Source organism: Vitis vinifera, chromosome 11 (assembly GCF_030704535.1).
Source record: "Vitis vinifera cultivar Pinot Noir 40024 chromosome 11, ASM3070453v1".
NCBI classification, from domain to species: Eukaryota; Viridiplantae; Streptophyta; class Magnoliopsida; order Vitales; family Vitaceae; genus Vitis; species Vitis vinifera.
This window is the reverse complement of record NC_081815.1, coordinates 18,189,595-18,205,340: the sequence shown is the minus strand read 5'-3', so window position 1 is coordinate 18,205,340 and position 15,746 is coordinate 18,189,595. Positions and strand designations below refer to the sequence as shown.

The 15,746-nt window shown below is 33.5% G+C and overlaps 2 protein-coding genes across 8 annotated transcripts; one reads left to right on the top strand and one right to left on the bottom strand.

Annotated features, from left to right (window-relative positions):
• Nucleotides 1-4,182: 4,182 nt before the first annotated feature.
• LOC100249647 (ABC transporter I family member 17) lies at nucleotides 4,183-7,148 on the top strand. Its single transcript, XM_002266780.5, has 4 exons — nucleotides 4,183-4,390; nucleotides 4,475-4,798; nucleotides 5,902-6,089; nucleotides 6,727-7,148. Exons 1-4 carry the CDS (start codon nucleotides 4,351-4,353, stop codon nucleotides 6,979-6,981), a joined length of 807 nt encoding a protein of 268 aa, XP_002266816.1. The 5' UTR covers nucleotides 4,183-4,350; the 3' UTR covers nucleotides 6,982-7,148.
• Nucleotides 7,149-8,901: 1,753 nt separating this feature from the next.
• Nucleotides 8,902-15,672, bottom strand: LOC104880787 (uncharacterized). Of its 7 annotated transcripts, none has more exons than XR_009466947.1 (5): nucleotides 13,308-15,672; nucleotides 11,932-12,366; nucleotides 10,951-11,017; nucleotides 10,744-10,792; nucleotides 8,902-9,406 (listed from the first exon to the last, which is right to left on the bottom strand). XR_009466947.1 is itself a non-coding variant. In XM_059740805.1 (2 exons), the coding sequence occupies exons 1-2, from the start codon at nucleotides 9,703-9,705 to the stop codon at nucleotides 9,171-9,173; spliced, it is 306 nt and encodes a 101-aa protein (XP_059596788.1). In that variant the 5' UTR covers nucleotides 9,706-10,736; the 3' UTR covers nucleotides 8,958-9,170. The 7 variants fall into 7 exon arrangements, 1 of the variants encoding a protein (XP_059596788.1); XR_002031096.2 differs by having other exon boundaries at nucleotides 10,951-10,998; nucleotides 13,308-15,670; XR_009466945.1 differs by lacking the exon at nucleotides 10,744-10,792 and having other exon boundaries at nucleotides 10,951-10,998; nucleotides 13,308-13,613; nucleotides 15,287-15,670.
• Between the last annotated feature and the right edge of the window lie 74 nt (nucleotides 15,673-15,746).

Below are 15,746 nucleotides of genomic sequence, written 5' to 3'. Positions count from 1 at the left end.
CCTATCAAAAAAAAAAAAAACTATCTGTTAAAGTAATCTATTTATTTTTCTAAAATTAGAACTATAAATATAATTGTTAAAATTGCCACTTTTTAATATTTAGACTTAAAAATATATATATTGATTGTATTTTCCTTAACTATCTATTAAAGTAATCTATTTATTTTTCTAAAATTAGAACTATAAACATAATTGTTAAAATTGCCACTTTTTAATATTTATACTTAAAATACATATATATTATATTTTGACATTTTTTTTTTCACAATTCTTATTGTGCATCATATAAACAAGTAATAAAAAAATAAAAAATAAAAAAACCGTCAAGGTGGCTAATTGCTTAAAGTGAACATTGGAAAGTGTAGTCTTACTAAGTAATATATGGTTCTAAATTTGAATTCTGTCGTTGACAATACTTTGAATTTACCTGATTATTGTGAACTATTATGAAGAGTCGTAAGGACTTGACCATGAAAAGTTTCTCAATTAAAAAAAAATTAATACACTAACAATATTTTCCAACATGTTTTAGAAATTGTTAATATAAATAGAATTATTATATATAGCATAATTGAAACAAACCTTAACATTCTACACAAATTGGATTCGAAATTAATTTTTTTTCCCAAAATTTTCATGTCTCTACTAAAAATTGACTAATATAATTTGACTCAAATTATGAAATCATTTGTATCCATTGAATAAAAGATATCTATTAATTTTTTATCTATTTTTTCTCTGAATCATATGAAACTTTATTGAAAAACTAGTTATATAACCGTTAATACTATAGACTCACTTCAATTTTACATTAAATCACACCATTTACAATTGCAATTTTCGGCAATTGGGAACTTCCATTGTTTAATAAATTGGAAGATTGTGGATAGAAGATAAGGTGAAGGGAAAGGAGGCTAGTGATCAAGTGATCAATAGTTGGAGATAGATTAACACACTTTTGCCAAAACAGAAAAAGTTTTGCGATGATAATGCATTTGAAAATAGTGTTTTTGAGAGTAATGTTTTGTAAAACAAAACTTTGTTTAAAGATTTGAAATGTTTTTTTACCTATTTGCTATATTTTTAAATATGTTTTAGAAATGACTTTTACATGTGCTATTTTTTATTTTTTTATCATTTTTCATATTTATATAATTATTTTTTAAAACAACCCTAAAAAAATAAGTGACAATAATTCTAAAGACATCATGTATTTTGTTTCAACAACATAAAACTATTTTTTGTTTTTTGTTTTAAAAGACAAAAAAGTGTTTTCATAAAACAAATGTCAAACAAAATCTAAACCATCACAATGATGTTAGAAGTATAAAACAGTAAATTAATATGTCAAATAAAGCTAGAACGAAAATATCATTAGTGGTAGGGGCAAAGCCAAGTTATGCCCAAGGGGGTGACAAGGGCGAAGCTAGGTCAAATTATTGGGAAGAAAAAAAGTACTACTAAGTAGTGGGTTTTGATCTAGACTCAAAATTATGCAAAATAAATATGGTTACCATCACACCTAAAAAAATCACCACCAATTTTTTTATCTGAGTGCGTGGTGTTAAGAATCCTTTTTAGCCAAACTTTCCAAATATCTCAACAAAAGCAAAGTAAAGAAGCAACAATTAAATATGGGAACCTTTCCCAACTTGTATTATTACTCAACTGCAAATATTACAAAATTGCTTAAGTGTCCCAACACTTATATATAGTAAAAAAAAACCCATAATGCTTACAATCTAATCAAGCCTTCTCACCAAGTCTCTCTACAATGCAAGAGACTTTTATGCACACGGTTATCTATTTAAATTTCAAACTCAAACACTTGGAAGTGGTGGTTACGCAACTGCCACAACCTCTTAGCTAAAGACACCCCTTCAAAGTAAGGTGTCCCTTCACATAGCCACAAGCTATCTCACATTCCTCATGTTGTGTCAAGGTTGAAACACTCAAGGTGCCTTTTCTCAATGGGTGCCAAGTAACTTCCTTCAAAATGCCTCTTGCCAACCAGTGTCACTAAACCATTCTTTGTAACTCAACTAAATGACCCATTTTCTTAGCAAATCAAGCCAAAATAATGTTTAGTCTGTGTTTGCTAATCGACCCATGCTAATCTGGTATCTTGTTCTCAATGCATGTGAGTCAAGCTCACATCAAGCACTCGGTGTGTGTGCCAACTACTCCGATCCAACATATTGTCTTAGTCCATCTAATCATGTCCAACTCTCTCTAATGCATCAATGTGCTTTATCCCATACACCGATGCCCACTCATGTGCCATGTCAAGGTGCCATGGCACATTGAGGCTTTTAGTTTGTGTCTTAAACCGTATGTTGTAAGACCCTCTCGTGTCTTGCCCGAGCCAACCATGCACCACCATGTATGTTGGTGTAATTATCGCAACAACACCCTATGTCATGCCCAAGTCTTCTTGGTCGCATCAACAAGTCATGGCATTGCACCAATGGCTTTAATCATTCCTATGCATAGGGCATTGCACCCCTATACCATGCAAAGCCATTTGTCTAAGTCAATCACATATGTTGTAGCACCATCATGTCATGACATTGCACTCATGGCTTCATGAACCTCATTAGTGCACAAGGTTGAGCGTCCTCGTGCCAACGCCAAGGAAAGATAGCTTATACCACACCCCATGTCATTGCAACCACAAATTGCATGCCACACATATCGTGTAGCCCATGTGTGTGTGCTGGTATGTCATCTGAGTGTCATAGTCATGCCTAAGGTCGTGCCTTAGTGCCCACCTTAAGTCACCTATGCCTCCTCCCCCTTTTTAAAGAGCATTTTAAAGTTATTTTGAAAATTTCTAATGAAAACATCCAACTTGCTTAAGAAAGCATAATGGATTTACTTATTAAATAAATAAATAAATCCCCCATAAGTCTCACCTTATGTCTACACCATTATTATGGTTGCATCTAGGTGCATATCCTGGTGCTAAGGACACACAAGTGCACGAGTGAGTGGGAGTGTGCACGCAGGGGCACTTGGTGTTGGTGCAAGCACTTAGTGTGCATGTGGGTATGTGATCGTGTGTGTAGGGTGTGTGCACGATACTGCTACCAACCCAAGTGTTACTTCAATACTTTGCCTCTTAAGTGATGTCGATCAAACCTCCATGTCTGCCTTGTTTCCGTCATGAGGTCAACATGTGTGCAAGGCCTATCCATGAGTTTTGTAACACTGTCATTTGGGTTAAGGGGCTAATAGTTACCACTATTTTACCCCTCAAACTAAACTTCATATGTTACCCCTGCCCATCGCCTAAACTCTTTCTTGGCTCTACCACTTATTAGTGGCATAGATGAGTAACTAACAAAAAGGTCATGATTAGGTCACTTGCATGGTTAAGGAGCTTAAGTGGGATAAAATTTTATTGAAAGGCCGAAGTGCAAAGTCCATTATTTTTAATCCTATTTTTGAAATTCTCTGCTTGACTCTAATTTAATGTGATTTTTATCTAAATTTTATAATATTAAAATTTAGTTATGTGTCATTTGAGCTCATTTGTAGCTCATAAGAATTCTAATGATTTTGATGTCATGCAAAAAGTGTCAACTTCATGATTTGCCAAATCTAAATTTGCTAAAGAAAAAGTGAAATTTAATCATCAATAACATGATGATTTGATTTGACCAAAATTTTGGCATTTATAGAAACTTTACACATGCATGTAAAATTCCTATTCTCTTAAGAAAAAAAAAATACCCTTCCTTTTTCTATTGTCTTGAAATTAAATTACTTCTTCAACTGTTTAATCTTAACAAATTGTCAAAAAATTATAAATATCAAAATAATATCTATTAAAGATGTTATTCAAGTCATTAAAAATATATTATAAAATTCAAGTCATTAGATGAATCAAAATACAAATAAATAAGATTAAAATACAAAACTATAAAATGATGGGATATAAAAGGCAGAGATAGCATTACCCTACTTTTTAATATGTATTGAAATGATATCAATCCTTATAAAACACAAAAAAAAAATATATATATATATATTTAAAATAAAATAAAATAAAATAAAATAAAAAAAAAAAAAGAACATTTGTAAGGTTGTGTTTGTTGTCGAAGTCACAAGAACCTCCGTACACGCCCATGCAGTTGAACATTTGTACCCTTCCCCTTTTTCTTTAATCAATAGTATCTCAAAAGCCAGATACCAACTAGGCCACCACACTCCACCCATTTGGGGAAGGCGGCATTCAAAATATAGTTTATACCCACAAAGCCCTCCCCTGGTAAAGGCCATTTTCTTCTCTCTATAAACAACCCCACATCCACCTCCCTCCTCCCTCCTTCCCACCGGCCACCCCCAATGTCTTCAGCTACAACTCCTTTCCTGGACTCCTCTCCAGGTACCCACGACTTCCTTCTTCCACTTTGCTTTTCTCCAATTAACTTACCATAAACATTCCATCTGATATTATTTTTTTCCGCAGCTGTTGAACCACTAATTCTACAGGTAGAGGAGGAGGAGGATGGTGAACGCAAACCGAAATTTCGGGTCAGGAACCTGATCAAGGTTTCGGAATCGGGAGAGGCGATACTGCGAGGGATCGACGTGGACGTGCCGAAAGGGGCGATCGTGGGGGTGATAGGGCCGAGCGGGAGTGGGAAATCAACGCTGCTGCGGGTGCTGAACCGGCTGTGGGAACCGCCGTCCGGCACGGTGTACTTGGACGGCACCGATATTCGGGAACTGGATGTGCTCGGACTCCGCCGAAAAGTCGGCATGCTTTTCCAGCTGCCAGTTCTCTTTGAGGGTATCAAAAATTATTTACTTTTACAGATTCTCAATTTTTGTTTTTTGGAATTTTTTTTAATGGTATATCTATAAATAGTTTGAATTATAATTAAAAATGAAAATAAGTTCCATGAAATAATGCTTTCACGAGGAATTTTAATTTCTTATTATGATTTACCTAATTTATTTGTGTAAAATGAGATATAAACTTGATGATATAAAATAAAACTTCTCCGATACCTTTTCACATGCCCAAGAGCTTTGATTGGTTGTTTCAGATCAATTTTCTCGACTCAAGTTGTAAATGAAACTACAAATGCAAGAACCATTTTTTTCTACAGCACAAGAACTTTCACATTTTTCACGAAAAAAACAACAAAAATCAAGATAGAGGACTTTTGTTTTTTTATTTAATAGAGGCAATTTTTGTATAGTTTTAGAACTCTTAGAAACTGCTTCCCATTTTCTCATGTATTGGATTGGGTTGGATCTTCCAACTTGGACACCCAAACCCGACCCCAATACTTGTAATATCTAGATTTTGTTGTAGTAATCTTTTAATACTAGGTATTATTAAGATTTTCAAATGTGTGAAGGATAGGTAAACGTTAAGGTTTTGCTTGGATTCAGAAAATTTGAAGGAAAACAAAAGGGAAAGAAAATGAAGAGAAAAAGTAGAAAGAAAGAAAAAATAAAAATAAATAAATAAAATATATATGTAAAGTTAATAAATTACTTTTTATGCTATTTCAAATTTATTTTATTTATTTTAATTTTTTTATATAAAAATTAAATAATTTTAAAATATATATGTTTTGAATAAATATTAATATCATTTATTTTATTTCATATTTTTCAAAGTAAAACAAAATATAAGAGAATCATTTTCCTCATTATTTTTAGGCACTTTCTTCCAAGATGGATAGTAAAATTGTTTCTACAAAATAAAAGGATTTTGGTTCATACATCTACCACCACGAGGACCAAAGGAAAAAGAGATAATGATTTGTTCAACTTTAATTTTCAATAGCATTCTACTTATAAAATTCTAGTTTGCATTCAAGTTTGCTAGAAACAATGCATGAACATGATATTATTTGTATGTGAAAATTGAATATTCAGGCACGGTTGCTGATAACATTCGATATGGACCGCAATTGAGAGGGAAAAAACTAACTGATAATGAAGTACTCAAATTGCTCACCCTTGCAGACCTTGATTCCTCTTTTATGAAGAAAACCGGTGGTGAATTATCTGTTGGGCAAGCTCAAAGAGTTGCACTTGCAAGGACCCTAGCTAATGAACCAGAGGTAAATTGATTGAAACATTTGTACTAGTTTATAAGCCGTTTACTTTTGGCATTGATTTAATTCATTACATGTTGCCTTTAGGCAACTTGAGTGAAATTTTGGTGCTTGCATTAAGAGGTGTTAAAGAGCATACATATATTAGAATTAGTTGTCTAACATGGTATTAAAGGGTCGTATGTTGTTTGTGGTTTGTTTGCTTATGGGTTAATACGAGGAAGAGTGTTGGAGAACATAATATATATAAACACATTTACATAACTAAACTCTCTATATATTCACTATTTTTAAAAATGTACATGTGAAATAACTAAAATACCCCCTTTAATTTCTCAACATTCGGTCACCGATAACTCTAAACTTATTTTTTTCTCTAATTTTTTTTATTTTCTTTCACTTCCTAAATATAGAAAAAAAAAATGGAGAAAGAAATAGGATTAGAGTTTTGGATGGAAAGGTGTTGAGAGGTCGAAGAAGATGATATTTTGATCATTTTATGCATAAAATTTATTTAAAATTAAAAAGAAAAAAGGATGGATCGATGTATAGAAAGTTGAGATGGATGCGTTTAACAATTCTCTTAAAAAAATTTGGTTGTCTAATTCAAGGGACCACTAAACTAATTTTGTTTTCTTTATAGGTTTTGTTGTTGGATGAACCGACAAGTGCGTTAGACCCAATATCGACACAAAACATAGAGGATGTTATAGTGAAGCTGAAGAAAAGCCGAGGAATGACAGTAGTGATGGTGTCTCACAGCATTAAACAGATACAGAGGATTGCTGATAGAGTGTGCCTACTTGTTGATGGTGAGATCATTGAAGTCTTAGAACCGGATAAACTATCTGAAGCCAGGCACCCCATGGCACTTAGGTTCCTTCAACTCAGCTCTTGACTTTCTCGTATGTTCCATGTCTTACTTAATGTGTATAGGTCTTCTAGTCTATGATGGGTGTTTGATAATTGTCTGGTCTGGTGGGCGATACCAAAACAATAACAAGTAGCTTGTATTGATTTCATTTTCACTTGTTTCTCCAATGAAACATCCTGATTGCATTTCCACATTCATTCAACACAAGTCATTTTCATAGATAAGAACTTTTTTCGAGTGTTTGGGAACTATGCTCAAAAACAGTTTTTTGTTTTTGAGATAAAAAAAAAACATTTTTCGTTAGCAATCGTTCTCAAAACAGGTTTTTTGAGCATTGTTCTAAAATAGAGTGTTTTTGTGTTCTCAAATAGATTTTTGTTTCAGAAAATATCAAAGAACAATTTTTTAAAGAAGTCAATGTTTTAGAACCGTTTTTGAAAACATTTCTAAAATGATCATTTATTTTCAATTTATATTGTCTTTGTGAAGAATATAAAATGTTAGTTTGACATGCATTCTGGGTTTTATTTTAATTATTAAAAAGTTCGAAGGTTAGGACATTTGATAAATCAACTTAATAACTTAATATGATTTAGTAACTTAATTTAAGTCATTAAATAGATTAAACATATATGTTAAATTAACTTAACATCATAACTTAAAATTAAAAATAATAGTGAAAATTTGCAATTTCAACAAAAGAAATTTTTTTTGAAAGATGTGGTGTCCTCTGAAAAGTTAGACATTTTCACTATATCCACCTTAAGAGTGTCTAGAAGTATAAGACCAAACAATTATAAAATGTTCGACCTTGGAATTCCGAATTATATCCACGACTCCTCTCAATCCAAAAAATGTATGAAAGATGTGATTATTTGACTATCCATTAGTGAGAAACACAATTCTCTTACTAAATTTGTTTATGTTTATGAAGTGATTAGAAGAGGAAGAAGGAAGGAGAGGAAAATTCCATACTGAAGGGTGGGTTGGGGATTTCATCAAGAGGCATTTATATCTTTAAAAAATTCATTATGGGGGTGGATATAAAGGAAGTTTAGGTGGATACATTTATAAATTCCCTTCCCTCGTTCCAAAATTTTCCTCCCTTTCTCCCAAAATTTTCTTTAATTAAAAAAAATAACTTATTTTCTATTTTTAAAAACAAAAAATTATTTTTTATCTTTTTGCTACCAAATGTGATTTTCTATTTTGTTTCTTTTTTGTTTTGAAAAACAAAAATCATTTAAAAAAACGGTTACCAAATAAAACCGAAATAACCAAACTCATATTAAAAAAATTCAAACAAAACGATTGTAATACCTATAACTCAAGGTGCTCAACTCAATTTAATCTCGGATTGCACTTGAGTTAAAATTAAAGGGGCATATTTAATTTATTTCCCTCCCAATAAAATGAAGTATCTAATATCATCACAATTTAGAACCAATAAATTCTTTATTTAAAAGGATTAAAAACAACACCACACTGAAAGAAGACAAAAGAGTAGCATGTATATTGGCCAGAGCTGGTGCATCGAAGGTGCATGATCTTTTGTCCTATGGTACTAAGTTACTAGCTGCTACCAAGCCCATCAAGTAGTAAAACACACATTTACATAGTAGAGTTGGTTTCAGGTTGGGTCGCCCAATATTCAGCTTTGAGTTCAACTCCACTTCAGAATCAAGGTTTGGATAGAAGCTTTCTCATACCTTCAAAAATGTTTTCCCTGTGCCTAAAATGTGGGGTTGTATTCAAAGATCCCATAGAAACTGTCCTCCTACATATACATTTGCAAGAACATCACACAATCCAAACCAGGTAAACTCAAACTATCTATCTACAGTAGCTTCATAGCATTATGTCATAGACTTGGGTTTTTCTTAAGCAACCGTGCAACACCTAGACGACTCAAACTATTGTACATGACATGAGTCTTAGGAAACATAAAATACAAAGGGAATGGAGGATTACCTGTTCTTTTTTCTCATCCATGCCTGATATATAACAAAGATGCTGATAGTTGTATCATATTAGTGCGAAAGAGAGTCCTGGGTAGTATCATTGCGAGAAAAAGTAGCTACATAACAAGTAGAAACCCTTGTTTCTCCATTTCCCCATCACCATGTCGTTTACCATTTATATACATGCGTCCTCATTAAGGAAAATTTTTATTCTAAGTGGGCAGATGATGGGGAACATGTTCTATGGATGGATCAAAAGAAGGCCCTCCAAGAGCGTCGCTTACTGCATTTAGCAGGGTGACTGATAACCTCAGGAGGATGACTGCTAACCTCTTCAAACGTTGTCGTCTCTGATGGTGATCCATGTAACATTTTCCACATTACCTGCACATCTTCATACCCACATGCTAGTACATCTTCACGTAGCTTCAGTAGGCCACCTGCAACACCATCAGCACCGCCGCCACCACTGCTGCTGCCACCACCACCTGCTCATGTATGGAAATAATGTTTAAATTCATTCCAATTATGTTAGATCTGCAAACCAAGAGAAATCAATTGTCCAAAATGCTTAACTTATTGGTGAATGGACCAACAGTATCAAGCTAACGCACTTCTGCAAATTGAATTCAACTTAAAAAGAGAAAACAAGGAAAAATCGACTTCCACCGACACACAAACTGAACAAACACAAATATGCATCAGACAGAAACCAACCAGCCTTGCGAAGCTTGACATGAGAAGAGACAGCAACCCAAACTCTCTTCATCTTTTTCCACCACTCCATCTTTCACAATTAAGAACACTCTACCCAAGCCACAACCTGATCAGCCTGGAAGGAGCTCTGGCTGTGGAACTTCAGATGAGTCCCTAATGCAGACCGACAAAATAAAAGGGATCGATGTACAGAGGTGAATTTGGCATTTAGAGCAAACAAAATGACCGGATGTGCACGCGGCGAGGAGAGGACACAATGCCATAACACGTCTGTGGATTCTTATGCCAGGCGTCCCCTCTGCATACTTCCCACTACTCCTTTTCTCTCAACTTAACTGCGGATACCTCCACACCAGTTCTGATTTGGACACTTTAGCTGGTAAAATGATTTTCTATATTTGAAATTTTACCAACTAATATGGTCACTAGTAAAAGTTGTGGGTTTTTGAAGATTTAATTAACTCAAACCACCAGCAAGGATTTTAAGTTTTTGACTTTGTTTGCCAATGAAGAATGTTATTCCAATGCCTTCCCAAGTTTTCATTTACTAACATCACCTATAAACAATTATAACATGTCAACAAGATTGACACATCTCATAACTAATTTTAACAAATATCATTCACAAATGACAACAAAATATAACAAATATGAATCCCATATAATAAAAAACCTTAATAGATTGTATTTAAAATTTGCAACTATCCCCAAAAATATTCTTAAGTCATCACAAATCAACGTAGCTGCAGAAGAAATCATCCATATACAACATTTTGATATCCAATGTCAAACAAAGAAGCACAATATATATTAATTCAAAAAACACAAAGTAGCCAACAAGTACAACATCATGAAAATAGATTCCAATCTTCGAACAAAATGATAAGAAATAGTGAGAAATGGATAGATATGAAATATTTCCCAAAGTAGTTAAATTTCTCGGTTATTTCCAAAGTAAAGAAAAAAGCAAGTTCTTACATAGTTCAAGGATACATAATCGATGCTCTAATATCATCACTTGTTATAAAGCAACTATAAGTTCTAACTTGAGATTTATGATACATATTGGTACATCAATACATGCTATAGCCTATTTTTGATCCCTTACCTTAGTGTATGGCTCTCCATGCCACAGTAAATGTAGGCTCATTGGGGCTCTTTAAAGAAACTCCGCATCCATGTTACAAATAAGTAGTATTATTTTCAACCCACCAAAGAAATTGAACATGCAATTATTGAGCATATTATATAAAACATATTAATATGTATGAAAACTTGAATAGAGTTTGAAATGAGAGACAAAATCTCAACTTACCAAGTCAGTACTCATACTTGGCGACTTTTCCCTCTTTGCCCAATGTCCCTGCAATTAATAGATTAAACTGCAATTTATATAATATGTAGTTAAGTTGCATGTCTAAAAAATAACTTTGTATTTTTCCAACCAAATCTAAGAGAAATGAAAGAGATCCAACCACACTAAATCCTACCCGAACATAATATAGTATCATATTATGAAAATCTTAATAATGAAATCAACACAAATCCAAATATGACTAACAGAATTGACTATAAAAACATGTCATTGCTACCAGCAAACCTATCAACTAACCAGACAAACAAATCTCTCCAAATCCCCAAACTCCAACTTTTAACGATTAACTCCTCTAATTTCGTTTTCAAAAAAAATCAGAAAAATCCATTTTAAATCAAATCTTAATAATTAGTATCAACCAAACCCAAAATGTAATCCTATTAATGCCCCCCAAACCCATTCAATGCCAGAAAGAAAAAAGAAAGAAAAAAAGGAAGAAAAAAAACATTTTTTAACATGCACTTTTCTTTCTTTTTTTATAGGTAAAAGGGTATTGTGTTAAAAAAGGCATACACGATGTATACTATACAAAAAACATGCATTTTTCTTATCCAATAACAGAAACCCATTTCAAGGCGCACACGCACACAATTGAGAATCCCAGTTAAAAAATCAACAGTGTTTATTATAACAAACCCACTTCCACAAAAACAAAGGCTCAAACCTGAAATTTAACATTCTACAACTAATTTTAACAATCCAAACCAACTGTTTAAAATACAACAATCATTTATCCTCATTTATAACCCAAAACTGTCTTTGAAGATTTCAAAAACTAAAAAATCCATACAGATCCTTACTATACAAACAAGAAACTTTTGAATGAAACTTTCCCAGCAAAATACAGTCAAACATCCCAATGCAATCACAAAACAAACATTTATACAATTTCATTTACCATAGTGATCATAAAGTACATACCCCCAATGTAATATTGCAAATCAAATGCCTCATAGGATGTCGGCACATGATTGTATGAGGAAGAGTGTGCCCACTGGTTTGGTGAAGTCCAAGCAAAAAAGCCTGGGTCAAATGGTACACCCATTACATTAGCTCTTTGCCTGTTGGACAGCCTTCATTGCATGCTTACTATAAGCATAGCTCTCTTGTTTGTATCTCCTCAATTTCTTCTTTGATTCATTTATTTCGTTGCTGAATTTCTGATTCATATTCACTTCCATCCTCACCTTGATGATTTCATCTTGTGATATCCTCAAACTCTTTGAAATTGCTCTCATCACTCCATAGTGGATATGAAAATCAAAAAGTGAGGGTTCCATTCCATGAGTGCACATATCACCCACATCTATCTTCAGTGATTCCTCGGGGAAAGAAGTCATCCTTGGGAATGCTGTCCTATAAAGTTATGGCCAGCATCCAACAACTTAAGCATTAGAAAGCTGAAAATATAAATAAATTATCACATTAAAAATGTGAACATGCAATAATGTTTGATTATGTTTTGTCTCATCCTAGCCTGTATGGGTATATCAATGCTCAGATTTGACATCAGGCATGTTAACCCTTTACCAACATACCAAAGGGAAAGTATTCATTATATGAAAATTGTAGTAATATGCAAGTGATATTTTCCCATTCAAAAAGTTTAGAAAAATTCACCCTTTCCTTGTGCATTCTAGCACAACTCTTTGAGCTGCAGAGTGTCTAATATTTTGTTTTGTGAAATTAGCTTTATTTATGATATTGTGCTCCTATGACCATAGAGACATGCAACTAGCTACAAATCCTGTACTATTAATTAAACATCAAAATAGTAATATCATGCTACATTGAAGGCCACTATTTTGCGTCCACTCTAGGATCAATATCATCTAGCCTATGAGGAGCAAACCTCTCTTCCTTTAACTTGAGCTCCTGGTAATTCCATTTCTTACATATAGACATGAGGCCCCAAGGGATGTCACACAGGTCAATTAAAAATTTAATGTAAAATGTACAAGTTAATTGCAAGTAGAACTTAATGTCTGAATACCTTAATGATCTCCTATATGTGACCTTAAGAAAACAGGAATTATTCTACAATAATTATAGATAAGAGGCGTGTATAACCCATTGCATGCTATAATGTCCAAAAAGTTAGCAAAAATAATTGCATTTGGGCCTATGGTTGCCTACATAGTTGAATTTGATCAATATGCACCCAATAGGTTTGCCCTAAACTTAGAGGCATCTTATAGGATAAAGTTTCATTTGTTTAAGATCCCAAAAATACAGTAAAAAAAATTGGGGAAAAATTTTGTAAACAGTTATTTGAACGGAAAAAGAACTGAACATACCTCTTCCAGTCCTGAATCCTATGCCATCATTAGACTGAAAAGGTAGTTGACAAGTTCCAGTTTGGTCTCCACTGATCTGGCTAAGCATTTGAAGGGGATGGCAGGCTAGGGCCTGAAAGGTTCTGTTCTCGGAGGATTAGGTTCATTTATTGTACCATCCTATGGATGAGATAAGAAAGGACCTAATCAAGCTTCCCACTGGAGAATTAAGCTACCATTCATTGGACCATCCAATTTCCTTGCTCCACCTCATCATCTGTGCTTCATTGTGATGGCATGTCCATAATATTTGAATATCAAAACATTCTTTTTCGTAGGAAAACCCAAAATTGAATAAATTAAAGAATAATGTTAGAAAAAGCCCAATATCCACTACAGTGAAGTAACACCTACTGCAACATATTTGGAGCAATACTACCAATTACAATTCGAGCTAGCAGCAAGCCATCCAAGTTTTAAAATGTCAATATGCTAACTTTGAATGTCAAGAGTCTTTAATGAACAAATTCAATACTCTCAGGATTTGAAAGAAATGACCACTAAACAGTTCTTCCATTTTTTTTAATTTGTAATTTACCCATCAATAAACTGTTGCCACGCTAGTTCAAAGTTTATACAGGCAGGCTAGACATCTTCATGAGTGTAAGTAGAAGCCAACTAGCACCATTGTAGCATCAAAATAGTAAATATTTAATATGCAAGGACTATATTCAGTGTTTCAAGGCTTACCTATCAAAAAAAATATATATATATTCAGTGTTTCAAGGCAAACCAAGAGAAGCACTTGCGCTTGAGCGAAGCGATGCTAAACAGATATAGTCAGTAATCAATAGTGCAAATTGCAATAATGCGCTAAAGCAAGTAATCAAAATAATATTCATGCTACAATACCCCAAAAGGGTGAAAATAATGTAAAAGGCATGCATTAATCATTAACCATATATAGACAATGTGCACAGCATTATGCACAGTCAACATAAAGATGAACATTTTTAGTGAGTCTGTGCGTGTATGTTTGTAGAAAGTCCTCAAACATCAATTTCAACAGATCATTCAAAAATTTGATAATAAGGGAACATTTGAAAGATTACAATAACATGGTAAAAAATAATATTTTGTTGAAAAGAGAAATATATAATGAACGTGGTTTCTAGTCGAGATCGAACATAACTACATTTTTCAAACAACTGTAACGGGACCAAGACTTGCCCACATTATCTGAGGCTTATCTACATCATTAAAAAGGCAAACACCTCAATTCTCTGCCCTCTGTCAACTGCAACAGTTTATCTATTCAGACAACAAAACACACTTCTTTTTTATCAAATTCACAATGTGGAAGAAAACAAACAAAAGTGTCATTTTCCCACTCCACTTCCTACGCTCTCTCAGCTTCTCTCATTTCCAAACATCCTCCAATTTGTCTCAACCGTAAACATTTCACTTGCTTTACATCATTTCACATTAAAGAAACTGACATTGAAATTGAAATTGAAAGCAACATCTAACAATTGTGGGGCAGAGAAGCATATAATTTTCAAAATTGACAGCATTTAGTAAACCACCCAACACTTCATTCACCTAAATTGCACTCCCAACACAGGTGCCCAACATCCAATTAATAGAAAAGGCAAAGATTTGCCACAATTGTCAAAGGCTTGGACCTAGCTTCAACAACCACAACAGTTTAATTAGCTCAAAAAAACTTAGCCCTTAAAAAGCCCATATTATTGGCTTAAAAGATTTACAGAACTTCAATTCCAAACAAATGTTCATGCACAAACAAGCCATAACTTGGGTCTGGCTTGCCAAGAAAAATGCCCTGTTCTTGAAACAGGATTCATCACATTGCTAAATTATTTCATCTATATGAAAAAATAAATTAATAAATAAGGGAAAAAATTGCAAATATTTGCAAAAATCTTGAAAAATTAAATTGGAAAATAATTTAAAGGGTAGAGAGCCAAGTGAAAATGTACCCATTAACAAAAATAAAGAGATGGGTCTGCTAAGCGCATTGTTTGAAGAGAGAAGTTGGAAGAAGCTTCGTCTTCCTCCTCGGCTCTGCCTTCCTCAGAAACTACTGGGCTCTTCCGCAGGCAGAGTTTAGGGTTCCTCCATCCAGGTCTTTTTTTTTTTTTTTTTTTCATTTTTTCCCATCACCGCATTTGATGGTGTCTCAGCTGACTCCATTTTTCCTTTATCAATTTTCTTTCGGAAACATACCTTCCATAAATCTCGTACCCGTGTTTGGATTGAAGGAATTTGGGGGAAAAAGAAAACAGATACAGAATTCAGCTGAAACTTCTCAACTCCTTTGCTCCAATTGACAGATTCTACATTTAAATTCCAAACAAAATTCTGCTTTTAAAAACTGTCGAAAACATTATTAAACATGTCTTAAAATTTTACAATCGTGTTTGATTTAAAGTAATAAAT